This window comes from Petromyzon marinus, chromosome 70, assembly GCF_048934315.1.
Source record: "Petromyzon marinus isolate PM22_M1 ecotype Great Lakes invasive population chromosome 70, UKy_Petmar_22M1.pri1.0, whole genome shotgun sequence".
NCBI classification, from domain to species: Eukaryota; Metazoa; Chordata; class Hyperoartia; order Petromyzontiformes; family Petromyzontidae; genus Petromyzon; species Petromyzon marinus.
In genome coordinates this window covers 1,288,003-1,305,502 of record NC_133736.1, presented here as the reverse complement: position 1 = coordinate 1,305,502, position 17,500 = coordinate 1,288,003, and the positions used below count along the sequence as shown (strand labels likewise).

Sequence of the window (17,500 nt, the reverse complement as noted above, 5' to 3'; positions counted from 1 at the left end):
CATCTCAGTCAGTCGACCCGTGGCACCTGGGTCTGCCCCGTGACCTCCTGCCAGCGGGCGTTCGACACTTCACGTGGCCTTAGGGTGCACATAGCCTGGCACAAGCGTCGTGGTGACGTCACCGCCACTTAGTGGCGAATGGCGGTTGTTGTTGTTGTGTTGTTGTTGTGTGCGTGTGTCTGCAGTCCGCACCTGGTCCAGGTTGGAGAGGCTGTTGGGGTCCTGGCTCAGGGCCTGGTATTGGCCACGCAGACGGTCCCCAGCGGCCACCTTGCGGAACTTCTTCAGGTCTACCACGTACAGGGCGCTGACGTACACGCACACACACACGCACACACGCAGACACGCACACACGCACGCATACACACGCACACATGCGCACACACACGCGCGCACACACACATGCACACGCACGCAAACACACACGCACACATGCACAAACACGCGCACACACGCACACACACACACACGCACACACACGCACGCACGCACACACACGCACGCACACACACGCACACAAAGATCCACCGTTTAGCCTCTAACAGACTGTTGGGGCAAGTGCTGTTAGCGAGCGGCACCTATGAAGGCCGGCACGGCACACGAGGGGGTGGGTGGCCAGGACCACACCCGGCCGCCTTTGTCTCCCCAGTGGCGATGTTTACTACTCACCACTGCCAAGTACTCGTTTGAGGCTGAGTCGACCTAGGGGAGGCCCAGGACCGGTTCAGATAATCGTCACTGGTGTTGGCCGTGAGCGGGAATTGAACCCGGGTCACAGAGGGTTCGTAGCGCAGCGCTAACCGCTGCCCCACCGCTCCCCACAAAGACAAAGATCCCCCTTATAGCCTTAATAGGCTGTTGGAGCAAGTCCAACACCCACTGACCCCCACCCACACCCACCCACACACACACACACACCCACCCACCCCCACCCACACACACCTACCCCCACCTACACACACACCCACACCCACACACCCCATCCACACACCTCACCCACCCACACCCACCTACACCTGACCCACACACACACCTCACCCACACCTCACCCACACCTCACCCACCCACACCTCACCCACACACCCACCCACACCTCACCCACACACCCACCCACACCTCACCCACAAACCCACCCACACCTCCACCCACACACACACCCCATCCACACACCCCACCCACACACCTCACCCACCCACACCCATCCACACACCCCACCTACACCTGACCCACACACACACCTCACCCACACCTCCACCCACACCTCCACCCACACACACACCCCATCCACACACCCCACACACACACCCCACCTCACCCACACCCACCCACACCTCACCCACACCTCCACCCACACACACACCCCACACCTCACCCACCCACCCACCCTACACCCCACCCCGCCCCCGGCCCCCCAACCCGATGTGGTATTTGCGCCCCCCCAAACCCGATGTGGTATTTGCGCCCCCCCAAACCCGATGTGGTATTTGCGCCCCCCCCCCAAACCCGATATGGTATTTGCGCCCCCCCCCAAACCCGATGTGGTATTTTCGCCCCCCCCCAAACCGATGTGGTATTTACGCCCCCCAAACCCAATGTGGTATTTGCGCCCCCCCCCCCCAAACCCGATGTGGTATTTGCGCCCCCCCCAAACCCGATGTGGTATTTGCGCCCCCCCCCAAACCTGATGTGGTATTTGCGCCCCCCCCAAACCTGATGTGGTATTTGCGCCCCCCCCCCAAACCCGATGTGGTATTTGCGCACCCCCCCAAACCCGATGTGGTATTTGCGCCCCCCCCCCAAACCTGATGTGGTATTTGCACCCCCCCAAACCTGATGTGGTATTTGCGCCCCCCCCCCAAACCCGATGTGGTATTTGCGCCCCCCCAACCCGATGTGGTATTTGCGCCCCCCCCCAAACCTGATGTGGTATTTGCGCCCCCCCCCAAACCCGATGTGGTATTTGCGCCCCCCCCAAACCCGATGTGGTATTTGCGCCCCCCCAAACCCGATGTGGTATTTGCCCCCCCGCCCCCCAAACCTGATGTGGTATTTGCGCCCCCCAAGATGGCTGGCCCAGTATCCCGACTTCCCAGAAGCGGTAGCCGTCCATCTCCCTGCGACTCTCGCAGAACGGCGTGTAGCCGTACGGAGCGCCCTCCAGGTCGAGGTCGCGAAGGTCGCGCAGGTCAGCCCGCACGATCTACGGCACCCACGCGCGGAGAAGGGACGATGGAGACGGAACGGACAGCGGACGGACGGAGGGACAAGGACAGACGGACGGACACGGACAGATTTGACGGGACGGACGGACGGACGGACTGACTGACTGCTTTACTCCCCCGTCGGCTCAAAACGCGCTGCACGGCAAATTGCGCTAAACACGGGGGAATGGATTTCAAAGTTGTGCAATCTCCTGCAGATGTAGATGCCGCTGGTTCTTCACGTTCTGCGGATGTAGATGCCACTGGTTCTTCATGTTCTGTAGATGTAGATGCCACTGGTTCTTCACGTTCTGTAGATGTAGATGCCACTGGTTCTTCACGTTCTGTAGATGCCACTGGTTCTTCACGTTCTGCGGATGTAGATGCCACTGGTTCTTCACGTTCTGCGGATGTAGATGCCAGTGGTTCTTCACGTTCTGTAGATGTAGATGCCACTGGTTCTTCATGTTCTGTAGATGTAGATGCCACTGGTTCTTCACGTTCTGTAGATGTAGATGCCACTGGTTCTTCACGTTCTGTAGATGCCACTGGTTCTTCACGTTCTGCGGATGTAGATGCCACTGGTTCTTCACGTTCTGTAGATGTAGATGCCACTGGTTCTTCACGTTCTGTAGATGTAGATGCCACTGGTTCTTCATGTTCTGTAGATGTAGATGCCACTGGTTCTTCACGTTCTGTAGATGTAGATGCCACTGGTTCTTCACGTTCTGTAGATGCCACTGGTTCTTCACGTTCTGCGGATGTAGATGCCACTGGTTCTTCACGTTCTGCAGATGTAGATGCCACTGGTTCTTCACGTTCTGTAGATGTAGATGCCACTGGTTCTTCACGTTTTACAGATGTAGATGCCACTGGTTCTTCACGTTCTGCAGATGTAGATGCCACTGGTTCTTCACGTTCTACAGATGTAGATGCCACTGGTTCTTCACGTTCTGCAGCTGGAGATGCCACTGGTTCTTCACGTTCTGTAGATGTAGATGTCGCTGGTTCTTGACGTTCTGACAAATGTAGATGCCACTGGTTCTTCACGTTCTGTAGATGCCACTGGTTCTTCACGTTCTACAGATGTAGATGTCACTGGTTCTTCACGTTCTGCAGATGTAGATGCACTGATTCTTCACGTTCTGTAGATGTAGATGTCACTGGTTCTTCACGTTCTGCAGATGTAGATGCCACTGATTCTTCACGTTCTGTAGATGCCGCTGGTTCTTCACGTTCTGCAGATGTAGATGCCACTGGTTCTTCACGTTCTACAGATGTAAATGCCACTGGTTCTTCACGTTCTGTAGATGCCACTGGTTCTTCACGTTCTGCAAATGTAGATGCCACTGGTTCTTCACGTTCTGCGGATGTAGATGCCACTGGTTCGTCACGTTCTGCAGATGTAGATGCCACTGGTTCTTCACGTTCTGCAGATGTAGATGCCACTGGTTCGTCACGTTCTACAGATGTAGATGCCACTGGTTCTTCACGTTCTACAGATGTAGATGTCACTGGTTCTTCACATTCTACAGATGTAGATGCCACTGGTTCTTCACGTTCTGTAGATGTAGATGCCACTGGTTCTTCACGTTCTGCAGATGTAGATGCCACTGGTTCTTCACGTTCTACAGATGTAGATGCCACTGGTTCTTCATGTTCTGTAGATGTAGATGCCACTGGTTCTTCACGTTCTGCAGATGTAGATGTCACTGGTTCTTCACGTTCTGCAGATGTAGATGTCACTGGTTCTTCACATTCTACAGATGTAGATGCCACTGGTTCTTCACGTTCTGTAGATGTAGATGCCACTGGTTCTTCACGTTCTGCAGATGTAGATGCCACTGGTTCTTCACGTTCTACGGATGTAGATGCCACTGGTTCTTCACGTTCTGCAGATGTAGATGTCACTGGTTCTTCACGTTCTGTAGATGTAGATGCCACTGGTCTTCACGTTCTGCAGATGTAGATGCCACTGGTTCTTCACGTTCTGCCAGATGTAGATGCCACTGGTTCTTCACGTTCTACAGATGTAGATGCCACTGGTTCTTCATGTTCTGTAGAGTAGATGCCACTGGTTCTTCACGTTCTACAGATGTAGATGCCACTGGTTCTTCACGTTCTGCAGATGTAGATGTCACTGGTTCTTCACGTTCTACAGATGTAGATGCCACTGGTTCTTCACGTTCAGCAGATATAGATGCTACTGGTTCTTCACGTTCTGCAGATGTAGATGCCACTGGTTCTTCACGTTCTACAGAAGTAGATGCCACTGGTTCTTCACGTTCTACAGATGTACATGCCACTGGTTCTTCACGTTCTGCAGATGTAGATGCCACTGGTTCTTCAGTTGTGTAGATGTAGATGCCACTGGTTCTTCACGTTCTGCAGATGTAGATACCACTGGTTCTTCACGTTCTGTAGATTTATATGCCACTGGTTCTTCACGTTCTACAGATGTAGATGCCACTGGTTCTTCACATTCTGCTGATGTAGATGCCACTGGTTCTTCAGTTGTGTAGATGTAGATGCCACTGGTTCTTCACGTTCTGCAGATGTAGATGTCACTGGTTCTTCACATTCTACAGATGTAGATGCCACTGGTTCTTCACGTTCTGTAGATGTAGATGCCACTGGTTCTTCACGTTCTGCAGATGTAGATGCCACTGGTTCTTCACGTTCTACAGATGTAGATGCCACTGGTTCTTCATGTTCTGTAGATGCCACTGGTTCTTCACGTTCTACAGATGTAGATGTCACTGGTTCTTCACGTTCTGCAGATGTAGATGCCACTGATTCTTCACGTTCTGTAGATGTAGATGTCACTGGTTCTTCACGTTCTGCAGATGTAGATGCCACTGATTCTTCACGTTCTGTAGATGCCGCTGGTTCTTCACGTTCTGCAGATGTAGATGCCACTGGTTCTTCACGTTCTACAGATGTAAATGCCACTGGTTCTTCACGTTCTGTAGATGCCACTGGTTCTTCACGTTCTGCAAATGTAAATGCCACTGGTTCTTCACGTTCTGCGGATGTAGATGCCACTGGTTCGTCACGTTCTGCAGATGTAGATGCCACTGGTTCTTCACGTTCTGCAGATGTAGATGCCACTGGTTCGTCACGTTCTACAGATGTAGATGCCACTGGTTCTTCACGTTCTACAGATGTAGATGTCACTGGTTCTTCACATTCTACAGATGTAGATGCCACTGGTTCTTCACGTTCTGTAGATGTAGATGCCACTGGTTCTTCACGTTCTGCAGATGTAGATGCCACTGGTTCTTCACGTTCTACAGATGTAGATGCCACTGGTTCTTCATGTTCTGTAGATGTAGATGCCACTGGTTCTTCACGTTCTGCAGATGTAGATGTCACTGGTTCTTCACGTTCTGCAGATGTAGATGTCACTGGTTCTTCACATTCTACAGATGTAGATGCCACTGGTTCTTCACGTTCTGTAGATGTAGATGCCACTGGTTCTTCACGTTCTGCAGATGTAGATGCCACTGGTTCTTCACGTTCTACGGATGTAGATGCCACTGGTTCTTCACGTTCTGCAGATGTAGATGTCACTGGTTCTTCACGTTCTGTAGATGTAGATGCCACTGGTTCTTCACGTTCTGCAGATGTAGATGCCACTGGTTCTTCACGTTCTGCAGATGTAGATGCCACTGGTTCTTCACGTTCTACAGATGTAGATGCCACTGGTTCTTCATGTTCTGTAGAGTAGATGCCACTGGTTCTTCACGTTCTACAGATGTAGATGCCACTGGTTCTTCACGTTCTGCAGATGTAGATGTCACTGGTTCTTCACGTTCTACAGATGTAGATGCCACTGGTTCTTCACGTTCAGCAGATATAGATGCTACTGGTTCTTCACGTTCTGCAGATGTAGATGCCACTGGTTCTTCACGTTCTACAGAAGTAGATGCCACTGGTTCTTCACGTTCTACAGATGTACATGCCACTGGTTCTTCACGTTCTGCAGATGTAGATGCCACTGGTTCTTCAGTTGTGTAGATGTAGATGCCACTGGTTCTTCACGTTCTGCAGATGTAGATACCACTGGTTCTTCACGTTCTGTAGATTTATATGCCACTGGTTCTTCACGTTCTACAGATGTAGATGCCACTGGTTCTTCACATTCTGCTGATGTAGATGCCACTGGTTCTTCAGTTGTGTAGATGTAGATGCCACTGGTTCTTCACGTTCTGCAGATGTAGATGTCACTGGTTCTTCACATTCTACAGATGTAGATGCCACTGGTTCTTCACGTTCTGTAGATGTAGATGCCACTGGTTCTTCACGTTCTGCAGATGTAGATGCCACTGGTTCTTCACGTTCTACAGATGTAGATGCCACTGGTTCTTCATGTTCTGTGGATGTAGATGCCACTGGTTCTTCACGTTCTGCAGATGTAGATGTCACTGGTTCTTCACGTTCTGTAGATGTAGATGCCACTGGTTCTTCACGTTCTGCAGATGTAGATGCCACTGGTTCTTCACGTTCTGCAGATGTAGATGCCACTGGTTCTTCACGTTCTACAGATGTAGATGCCACTGGTTCTTCATGTTCTGTAGAGTAGATGCCACTGGTTCTTCACGTTCTACAGATGTAGATGCCACTGGTTCTTCACGTTCTGCAGATGTAGATGTCACTGCTTCTTCACGTTCTACAGATGTAGATGCCACTGGTTCTTCACGTTCAGCAGATATAGATGCTACTGGTTCTTCACGTTCTGCAGATGTAGATGCCACTGGTTCTTCACGTTCTACAGAAGTAGATGCCACTGGTTCTTCACGTTCTACAGATGTACATGCCACTGGTTCTTCACGTTCTGCAGATGTAGATGCCACTGGTTCTTCAGTTGTGTAGATGTAGATGCCACTGGTTCTTCACGTTCTGCAGATGTAGATACCACTGGTTCTTCACGTTCTGTAGATGTATATGCCACTGGTTCTTCACGTTCTACAGATGTAGATGCCACTGGTTCTTCACATTCTGCTGATGTAGATGCCACTGGTTCTTCACGTTCTACAGAAGTAGATGCCACTGGTTCTTCACGTTCTACAGATGCAGATGCCACTGGTTCTTCACGTTTGGCAGATATAGATGCTACTGGTTCTTCACGTTCTGTAGATGTAGATGCCACTGGTTCTTCACGTTCTACAGATGTAGATGCCACTGGTTCTTCACGTTCGGCAGATATAGATGCTACTGGTTCTTCACGTTCTGTAGATGTAGATGCCACTGGTTCTTCACGTTCTACAGAAGTAGATGCCACTGGTTCTTCACGTTCTGTAGATGTAGATGCCACTGGTTCTTCACGTTCTACAAATGTAGATGCCACTGGTTCTTCACGTTCTACAGATGTAGATGCCACTGGTTCTTCTCTCCACACACACATGCACGCACCTGGTCAGCGTCTACGAAGATGATCTTGTCGACCGCGAGGGGGAAGAGCACGTCGAGGAAGAGGATCTTGTAGCCCCAGATGATCCTCTGCTTCTCCGTCTGCTGGTGCAGCCAGCGAGGCCACTTGTACTGCACCAGCTCGTAGCGGAAGCCGTACCGCCTCGCCATGTGGGGGATGAACTCCTGGAGGGAGGACGGGGAGGGAGAGGAGGGAGGAAGGGAGGAGAGGGAGGATAGGGAGGAGAGGGAAGGAGAGCGAGGAGAGGGAGGAGAGGGAGGGAGGAGAGGGAGGAGAGGGAGGGAGGGAGGAGAGGGAGGATAGGGAGGAGAGGGAAGGAGAGCGAGGAGAGGGAGGAGAGGGAGGGAGGAGAGGGAGGAGAGGGAGGGAGGGGAGGGAGGGAGGAGAGGGAGGAGAGGGAGGGATGGAGGGAGGAGAGGGAGGGAGGAGAGGGAGGGGAGGGAGGAGAGGGAGGGGAGGGAGGGGATGGAGGAGAGGGAGGAGAGGGAGGGAGGGGAGGGAGGGAGGAGAGGGAGGAGAGGGAGGGATGGAGGGAGGAGAGGGAGGGAGGAGAGGGAGGGGAGGGAGGAGAGGGAGGGGAGGGAGGGGATGGAGGAGAGGGAGGGAGGAGAGGGAGGGAGGGAGGGGATGGAGGAGAGGGAGGGAGGGGAGGGAGGGGATGGAGGAGAGGGAGGAGAGGGAGGGAGGAGAGGGAGGGAGAGAGGGAGGGGGTGGGTGGGGCATGCCCCGTCGACAAAATTGGGGTGGGGCGAGTGGGGAGGGGTCCCCACCAGCCTCGTCAGGCGACAGCCCGGACTGTAAATCCAACGGAGCTCGGCAATCACCGGATGGACACGGCCGTGAGACATCCACACACCCACTGACCCACTAACCCACTTGTCCACTGACCCACTGACACACTGACACACTGACCCACTTGTTCACTGACCCACTGACCCACTTGTCCACTGACCCACTGACCCACTTGTCCACTGACCCACTGACCCACTTGTCCACTGACCCACTGACCCACTTGTCCACTGACCCACTGACTCACTTGTCCACTGACCCACTGACCCACTGACTCACTTGTCCACTGACCCACTGACCCACTGACCCACTTGTCCACTGACCCACTGACCCACTTGTCCACTGATCCACTGACCCACTTGTCCACCGACCCACTGACCCACTGACCCACTTGTCCACTGACCCGCTGACCCCCGCGGCAGGCCAGACGGCACGGTCCCAGTACCTTGAAGGTGGGTGAGAGGTAGTTCTTGAGGAACCAAAACTTGACCGGTGTCTGGGTGTGCTTGAGCACGGAGAGCATCATGATCCTGGGGGAGGGGGGAGGGGGGCGGTGGGGGGGGCGAGGGGGGGGCGGTGGGGGGAGGGGGAGTGAGGGGAGGGGCGTGGAGGGGGGGGGGCGAGGGGAGGGGTGAACGAGTGAGTTGATTGTTGAGTGAATGAGCGAGTTACTGAGCGAGCGAGTGAGCGAGATAATTGGCGAGTGAATGGGCAAGTGAGCGAGTGAGTGCATGCGTGAGTGAGTGAGTGAATAAGCGAGCGGGGATAATTAGTGAGCGAGTTAATGAGTGAACGAGCGAGCGAGTGAATTAGTGAGCGGGTGAATAAACGAGTGAGTGAGTGAACGAGTGAGTGAATGAGTGAGTGAGTAAGTGAGTGAGTGAATGAATGAGTGAGTGAATTAGTGAGTGAGTGAATTAGTAAGTGAGTGAATTAGTGAGCGAGTCAACGAGTGAGCCAATGAGCGAGTGAGTGAATGAGTGAGTGAACAAGCGAGTGAATTAGTGAGCGAGTGAGTGAGTGAGCGAACGAGTGAGTGAATGAGTGGGTGAGTGAGTGAGTGAATGAGCGAGTGAATGAGTGGGTGAGTGAGTGAGTGAGTGAACGAGCGAGTGAGTGAACGAGCGAGTGCGTGAGTGAATGAGTGAGTGAATGAGTGAGTGAATGAGTGAGTGAGTTAATGAGTGAGTTAATGAGTGAGTGAGTGAATGAGCGAGTGAATGAGTGAGTGAATGAGTGAATGAGTGAGCGAGTTAATGAATGAGTGAACGAGCGAGTGAGTGAATGAGTAAGTGAGTGGGTGAGTGAATGAGTGAGTTAATGAGTGAGTGAGTGAATGAGTGAATGAGTGAGTAAATGAGTGAATGAGTGAGTGAACGAGCGAGTGAGAGAATGAGTGAATGAATGAGTTAATGAGTGAGTGAGTGAGTGAGAGAATGAATGAGTGAATGAATGAGTTAATGAGTAGGTGAGTGAGTGAGTGGATGAGTGAGATAATTAGTGAGTGAGTGAATGAGTTGATGAGAAAGTAAGTGAGTAATGAGTGAGAAATGAGTGAGTGAATGAGTTAAAGAGTAAGTGAGTAAGTGAGTGAGTTAATAAGTGAGTGAATGAGTGAGTGAATGAGTGAGTTAATGAGTGAACGAGTGAGTAATGAGTGAGTGAGTGAATGAGTGAGTAATGAGTGAGTGAATGAGTGAGTGAATGAGTTAATGAGTAAGTGAGTGAATGAGTGAGTGAATGAGTGAGTGAATGAGTGAGTAATGAGTGAGTGAATGAGTGAGTGAATGAGTGAGTAATGAGTGAGTGAATGAGTGAGAGAATGAGTGAGTAATGAGTGAGTGAGTGATTGAGTGAATGAATGAGTGAGTGAATGAATGAGTGAATGAGTGAGTGAATGAGTAAGTGAGTAATGAGTGAGTGAATGAGTTAATGAGTAATGAGTGGGTGAATGAGTGAGTGAATGAGTGAGTAATGAGTGAGTGAATGAGTGAGTGAATGAGTGAGAGAATGAGTGAGAGAATGAGTGAGAGAATGAGTGAGTGAATGAGTGAGAGAATGAGTGAGAGAATGAGTGAGTGAATGAGTGAGTGAATGAGTGAGTGAATGAGTGAATGAGTGAGTGAATGAGTGGGAGAATGAGTGAGTGAATGACTGAGTGAATGAGTGAGTGAATGAGTGAGAGAATGAGTGAGTGAATGAGTGAGTGAATGAGTTAATGAGCAAGTGAGTGAGAAAATGAGTGAGTGAATTAGTGAGTGAATGAGTTAATGAGTAAGTGAGTAATTAGTGAGAGAATGAGTGAGTGAATGAGTGAGTGAATGAGTGAGTGAATGAGCGAATGAGTGAGTGAATGAGCGAGTGAATGAGTGAATGAGTGAGTTAATGAGTGAATGAGTGAGTGAATGAGTGAGTAATGAGTGAGTGAATGAGTGAGTAATGAGTGAGTTAATGAGTGAGAGAATGAGTGAGTGAATGAATGAGTGAGTGAATGAATGAGTGAGTTAATGAGTGAGTGAATGAGTGAATGAATGAGTGTGTTAATGAGTGAGTAATGAGTGAGTGAATGAGTGAATGAGTGAGTGAATGAGTGAGTGAATGAGTGAGTGAATGAGTGAGAGAATGAGTGATCGATCTAGCGGTGTACCGAAGGAAGCGCTCATAGAGGTGACCCGAGGCGACAGAGAAGATGTTGATGACCTCCTCCTGCTTGTCAGAGTCACTCTCCTCAGATCTCGCTGCTCCAGTGAAGCTGCTTCACACACAACAACATCAACAACGACAACAACATCAACAACAACATCGACAACATCAACAACAACATCAATAACAAGATCGACAACAACATCAACAACATCAACAACGACATCAACAACGACATCAACAACGACATCAACAACGACATCAGCAACAACAACATCAACAATAACAACAACATCGACATCAACAACAACATCAACAACGACATCAACAACATCGACAACATCAACACCATGAATACCACCATCACCGCCTTCACCATCACCAACATCACCGCCATCACCAACATCACCAACATCGCCAACATCACCAGCAACACCAGCAACACCACCACCAGCAACACCACCACCAGCAACACCACCACCAGCAATACCACCAACATCACCGCCATCACCAACATCACCAACATCACCGCCATCACCAGCAACACCACCACCAGCAACATCACCAACACCACCAACATCACCAACACCACCAACATCACCAACACCACCAACATCACCAACACCACCAACACCACCAACACCACCAACATCACCAACATCACCAACACCACCAACATCACCAACACCACCAACATCACCAACACCACCAACATCACCAACACCACCAACACCACCAACATCACCAACACCACCAACATCACCAACATCACCAACATCACCGCCATCACCATCACCAACACCACCAACACCACCAACATCACCATCACCATCACCACGCCACTCACACAAAGCATCACTCTGGCAGGCGCTGGCTGCCCCCCCTGCCCCCCCCGCCCCCCCCCGCCCCCCCCCCGCCCCCCCCCCACCTGCGCAGGGAGTCCCAGATGCCCCCCCCGCCCCCGCCGCCCTCCCCGTGGGAGTCGTCACTCAGCAGCTCCTCACTCAGCTTCCCCAACTTCTTCTGTACCTGTGTCAGGTGAGACACGCGGGGGGGTGGGTGAGGAGGGGGTGAGGAGGTGGTGAGGAGGTGGTGGTGAGGGGGTGGTGGTGGTGAGGGTGGTGAGGAGGTGGTGAGGGGGTGGTGGTGGTGAGGAGGAGGAGGAGGTGGTGGTGGTGAGGAGGTGGTGGTGGTGAGGAGGTGGTGAGGAGGTGGTGAGGGGGTGGTGAGGAGGAGGTGGTGAGGTGGTGATGGTGAGGAGGAGGTGGTGGTGGTGAGGTGGTGATGGTGAGGAGGAGGTGGTGGTGGTGAGGTGGTGATGGTGAGGAGGAGGTGGTGAGGAGGTGGTGATGGTGAGGAGGAGGTGGTCAGGAGGTGGTGAGGGGGTGGTGGTGAGGAGGTGGTGAGGAGGTGGTGAGGGGGTGGTGATGGTGAGGAGGAGGTGGTGGTGGTGAGGGGGTGGTGGTGGTGAGGGGGTGGTGAGGAGGTGGTGAGGAGGAGGTGAGGTGGTGGTGAGGAGGAGGTGGTGAGGAGGTGGTGGTGAGGTGGTGAGGTGGTGGTGAGGAGGAGGTGGTGGTGAGGAGGAGGAGGTGGTGAGCGAGGGGAATGCTCACCCGCACTTTGAGGCTCTTGCTCTGCAAGCTGCTCATCACCACGACGACTTCCTCAGCGTCGGGCGGCGAATCGGTGCCCTCGTGCCTGCAACCATAGCAACCATAGCAACCATCACAACCATAGCAACCATAGCAACCATAGCAACCACCGCAACCATAGCAACCATATCAACCACCGCAACCATCGCAACCATAGCAACCATAGCAACCATAGCAACCATAGCAACCATCACAACCATAGCAACCATAGCAACCATAGCAACCACCGCAACCATAGCAACCACCGCAACCATAGCAACCATATCAACCACCGCAACCATCGCAACCATAGCAACCATAACAACCATCACAACCATAGCAACCATAGCAACCATAGCAACCATCACAACCATCACAACCATAGCAACCATAGCAACCATAGCAACCATAGCAACCACCGCAACCATAGCAACCACCGCAACCATAGCAACCATAGCAACCATCGCAACCATAGCAACCATAGCAACCATAGCAACCACCGCAACCATAGCAACCATAGCAACCATAGCAACCATCGCAATCATAGCAACCATAGCAACCATCGCAACCATCGCAATCATAGCAACCATAGCAACCATAGCAACCATAGCAACCATCGCAACCACCGCAACCATAGCAACCATAGCAACCATAGCAACCATCACAACCATAGCAACCATAGCAACCACCGCAACCACAGCAACCATAGCAACCACCGCAACCATCACAACCATCGCAACCATAGCAACCATAGCAACCATAGCAACCATAGCAACCATAGCAACCATAGCAACCATCACAACCATAGCAACCACCGCAACCATCACAACCATAGCAACCATCACAACCATCACAACCATAACAACCATAGCAACCATAGCAACCATCACAACCATAGCAACCATCACAACCATAGCAACCATCGCAACCACCACAACCATCACAACCATCACAACCACCGCAACCATCACAACCATAGCAACCATCACAACCATCACAACCATAACAACCATAGCAACCATAGCAACCATAGCAACCATAGCAACCATCACAACCATAGCAACCATCGCAACCACCACAACCATCACAACCACCGCAACCCCAACAACCATCGCAACCACCACAACCATCACAACCACCGCAACCATCGCAACCATCACAACCACCACAACCACCACAACCCCAACAACCATCGCAACCACCGCAACCATCACAACCATCGCAACCACCGCAACCACCACAACCACCACAACCACCACAACCACCACAACCACCGCAACCCCAACAACCATCACAACCCCAACAACCATCACAACCATCACAACCATCGCAACCATCACAACCATCACAACCACCGCAACCATCACAACCACCACAACCATCACAACCACCGCAACCCCGACAACCATCACAACCACCACAACCATCACAACCACCACAACCACCACAACCACCACAACCCCGACAACCATCACAACCACCGCAACCATCACAACCACCGCACCCCCAACAACCACCACAACCACCACAACCACCACAACCACCACAACCACCACAACCACCACAACCACCGCAACCACCGCCCCCTCCGCGTCCAGAGTGACACCGGTGGAGTGTCCGTGGCGGGGGGAGGAGTGGCTGGGTGACTCTCACGTGAAGATGTTGTAGATGTCCTCCGACCGACCCTTGCGAAGTCGCAAGATCCAGGCTCCGGGGTTTGCTTTCAGCTGAAAATATCCCTGCGGTGGTGGGGGGTGGTGGTGGTGGTGGTGGGGGGAAGGTGGTGGTGGTGGGGGGGGGAAGGTGGTGGTGGTGGGGGGAAGGTGGTGGGTGGTGGTGGGGGGGGAGGGGAGAGATGCAATGGGAGGAGAGTGGAGCGTGCGACGTAGGGGAGAGAGAAAGTCTCGTCGCGAATTCCGATTGCGGTTTTGCGATTGGAGATTTTAAAGTCGCGTTGAAGGAGGGAGTTGGGGTGGGGGGGGAAGAGCTAAGAATTACCGCAGTCACACAAAAGCTTTAAATAAAAAAATGTTTTTATATCACAGAAATTAAAAGACGCGCATTTGCTTCCAAGCGTGCATCAATTAAAATGTGTTCATTGAAACGATTGTTCATTTGAATAAAGTTACGGTGACGAAACGTTTGAAGCTATTCCGATGAGAAAGCGAGAGGACTTTTGAAATCGGGGGATTAAAAAAGCAGCCTTTTGCGATTTGCTAATCGCATTTGTTTTTTCAAATCGCGATTTCGATTTGAAATCGATTCGTCGTTCAGCCCTTGTTCACGTGTGTGTGTGTTCACGTGTGTGTGTGCACACGCGTGCACGTGAGTGTGTGTGCATGTTCACGTGTGTGTGTTCATGTGTGTGTGTTCACGTGTGTGTGTGTTCACGTGTGTGTGCATGCACGTGTGCGTGTTCTCGTGTGTGTGTGTGTTCACGTGTGTGTGTGTTCACGTGTGTGTGCATGCACGTGTGCGTGTTCTCGTGTGTGTGTGTGTTCACGTGTGTGTTCACGTGTGTGTGTTCACGTGTGTGTGCATGCACGTGTGCGTGTTCTCGTGTGTGTGTGTTCACGTGTGTGTGTTCACGTGTGTGCGCGTGTTCACGTGTGTGTGTTCATGTGTGTGTTCACGTGTGTGTTCACGTGCTCACGTGTGTGTGTGTTCATGTGTGTGTGTTCACGTGTCTGTGTGTGTGTTCTCGTGTGTGTGTTCTCGTGTGTGTGTTCACGTGTGTGTGTGTGTTCACATGTGTGTGTGTGTGTGTGTTCACGTGTGTGTGTGTTCACGTGTGTGTGTGTGTGTGTTCACGTGTGTGTTCACGTGTGTGTGTTCACGTGTGTGTTCACGTGTGTGTTCACGTGTGCGTGTTCATGTGTGTGTTCACGTGTGTGTGTTCACGTGCTCACGTGTGTGTGTGTTCACGTGTGTGTGTGTTCACGTGTGTGTTCACGTGTGCGTGTGTGTTCACGTGTGTGTGTGTGTGTGTTCACGTGTGTGTGTGTTCACGTGTGTGTTCACGTGTGCGTGTGTGTTCACGTGTGTGTGTGTTCACGTGTGTGTGTGTGTTCACGTGTGTGTGTGTTCACGTGTGTGTTCACGTGTGTGTACCAGGCACTCACCAGGTTAGCCATGACGATGGTATCCACGGCGACAGGCTGACTGCGGGTGCCCAGTGTGAACTGGAGTCCGCGAGGAGGCTGTGTGTGTGTGTGTTCACGTGTGTCTGTGTGTGTGTTCACGTGTGTTCACGTGTACGAGGCCCTCACCAGGTTAGCCATGACGATGGTGTCCACGGCGACAGGCTGACTGCGGGTGCCCAGTGTGAACTGGAGTCCGCGAGGAGGCTGTGCCGTGGTCACGTCATAGCAGTGGCCCTCCAGGATGAGGAACTCCAACTCGAAGTCGGCCGTGATCACACCCTCCACCTGGGGGGGGGAGGGGGGGGAGGGGGGGGGAGGGGGGGAGGGGGGGAGGGAGGGGGAGGGATTTATTACTCCATCTCAGCGACTGGAAGTACTCCTAGACGTGTCTCTCTGTCTCTCTCTGTGTGCGTGTCTCTGTCTGTGTGTGTGTCTCTGTGTGTGTGTCTCTGTGTGTGTCTCTGTGTGTGTGTCTCTGTGTGTGTCTGTGTGTGTCTCTGTGTGTCTGTGTGTCTCTGTGTGTCTCTGTGTGTCTGTGTGTGTCTGTGTGTGTCTCTGTGTGTCTGTGTGTGTCTGTGTGTGTCTGTGTGTGTCTCTGTGTGTGTGTCTCTGTGTGTGTGTCTCTGTGTGTGTGTCTCTGTGTGTGTGTCTCTGTGTGTGTCTGTGTGTGTCTGTGTGTGTCTCTGTGTGTCTGTGTGTGTCTGTGTGTGTCTCTGTGTGTCTGTGTGTGTCTGTGTGTGTCTGTGTGTGTCTGTGTCTCTGTGTGTGTCTGTGTGTCTCTGTGTGTCTGTGTGTGTGTCTCTGTGTGTGTGTCTGTGTGTCTCTGTGTGTGTGTGTCTGTGTGTCTCTGTCTGTGTGTCTCTGTGTGTGTGTCTCTGTGTGTGTGTCTCTGTGTGTGTGTCTCTGTCTGTGTGTCTGTGTGTCTCTGTGTGTGTGTGTCTCTGTGTCTGTGTGTCTCTGTCTGTGTGTCTCTGTCTGTGTGTCTCTGTCTGTGTGTCTCTGTCTGTGTGTCTGTGTGTCTCTGTGTGTGTGTGTCTCTGTGTGTGTGTCTCTGTCTGTGTGTCTGTGTGTCTCTGTCTCTGTGTGTCTCTGTGTGTCTCTGTCTGTGTGTCTGTGTGTCTCTGTGTGTGTGTGTCTCTGTGTGTGTGTCTCTGTCTGTGTGTCTGTGTGTCTCTGTGTGTGTGTCTCTGTGTGTGTCTCTGTCTGTGTGTCTGTGTGTCTGTGTGTCTCTGTGTCTGTATGTCTCTGTGTCTGTGTGTCTCTGTCTGTGTGTCTCTGTGTGTCTCTGTGTGTCTCTGTCAGTGTGTCTCCGTGTGTCTCTGTGTGTCTCTCTCTATCTGTGTCTCTGTGTGTCTCTGTCTGTGTGTCTCTGTGTGTCTTTGTGTGTCTGTCTGTGTGTCTGTGTGTCTCTGTCTGTGTGTCTGTGTGTCTCTGTCTGTGTGTCTGTGTGTCTCTCTCTATCTGTGTCTCTGTGTGTCTCTATCTGTGTCTCTGTCTGTGTGTCTGTGTGTCTCTCTCTATCTGTGTCTCTGTGTGTCTCTGTCTGTGTGTCTCTGTGTGTGTCTCTGTGTGTGTCTCTGTGTGTGTCTCTGTGTGTGTCTCTGTGTGTGTCTCTGTGTGTGTCTCTGTGTGTCTCTGTGTCTGTGTGTGTCTGTGTGT

The 17,500-nt window shown here is 51.9% G+C and overlaps 1 protein-coding gene across 6 annotated transcripts in view; it reads right to left on the bottom strand.

The window, feature by feature from the left end:
- Positions 1-17,500, bottom strand: part of LOC142906755 (UDP-glucose:glycoprotein glucosyltransferase 1-like) — a 43,876-nt gene that overhangs the window by 10,195 nt on the left and 16,181 nt on the right. For 4 of the 6 annotated variants that reach the window (XM_076055178.1, XM_076055176.1, XM_076055177.1 and 1 more), the window contains exons 2-10: positions 15,968-16,126; positions 14,352-14,437; positions 12,681-12,765; positions 11,996-12,096; positions 11,072-11,179; positions 8,870-8,954; positions 7,617-7,799; positions 2,039-2,200; positions 193-307 (exon numbers count right to left, since the gene is read on the bottom strand). In XM_076055178.1, coding sequence (XP_075911293.1) covers positions 193-307; positions 2,039-2,200; positions 7,617-7,799; positions 8,870-8,954; positions 11,072-11,179; positions 11,996-12,096; positions 12,681-12,765; positions 14,352-14,437; positions 15,968-16,126 — 1,084 coding nt within the window. Of the gene's footprint in view, positions 1-192; positions 308-2,038; positions 2,201-7,616; positions 7,800-8,869; positions 8,955-11,071; positions 11,180-11,995; positions 12,097-12,680; positions 12,766-14,351; positions 14,438-15,820; positions 15,922-15,967; positions 16,127-17,500 lie in introns of those variants that run through there. The other 2 variants (XM_076055175.1, XM_076055179.1) reach the window with 2 other exon arrangements.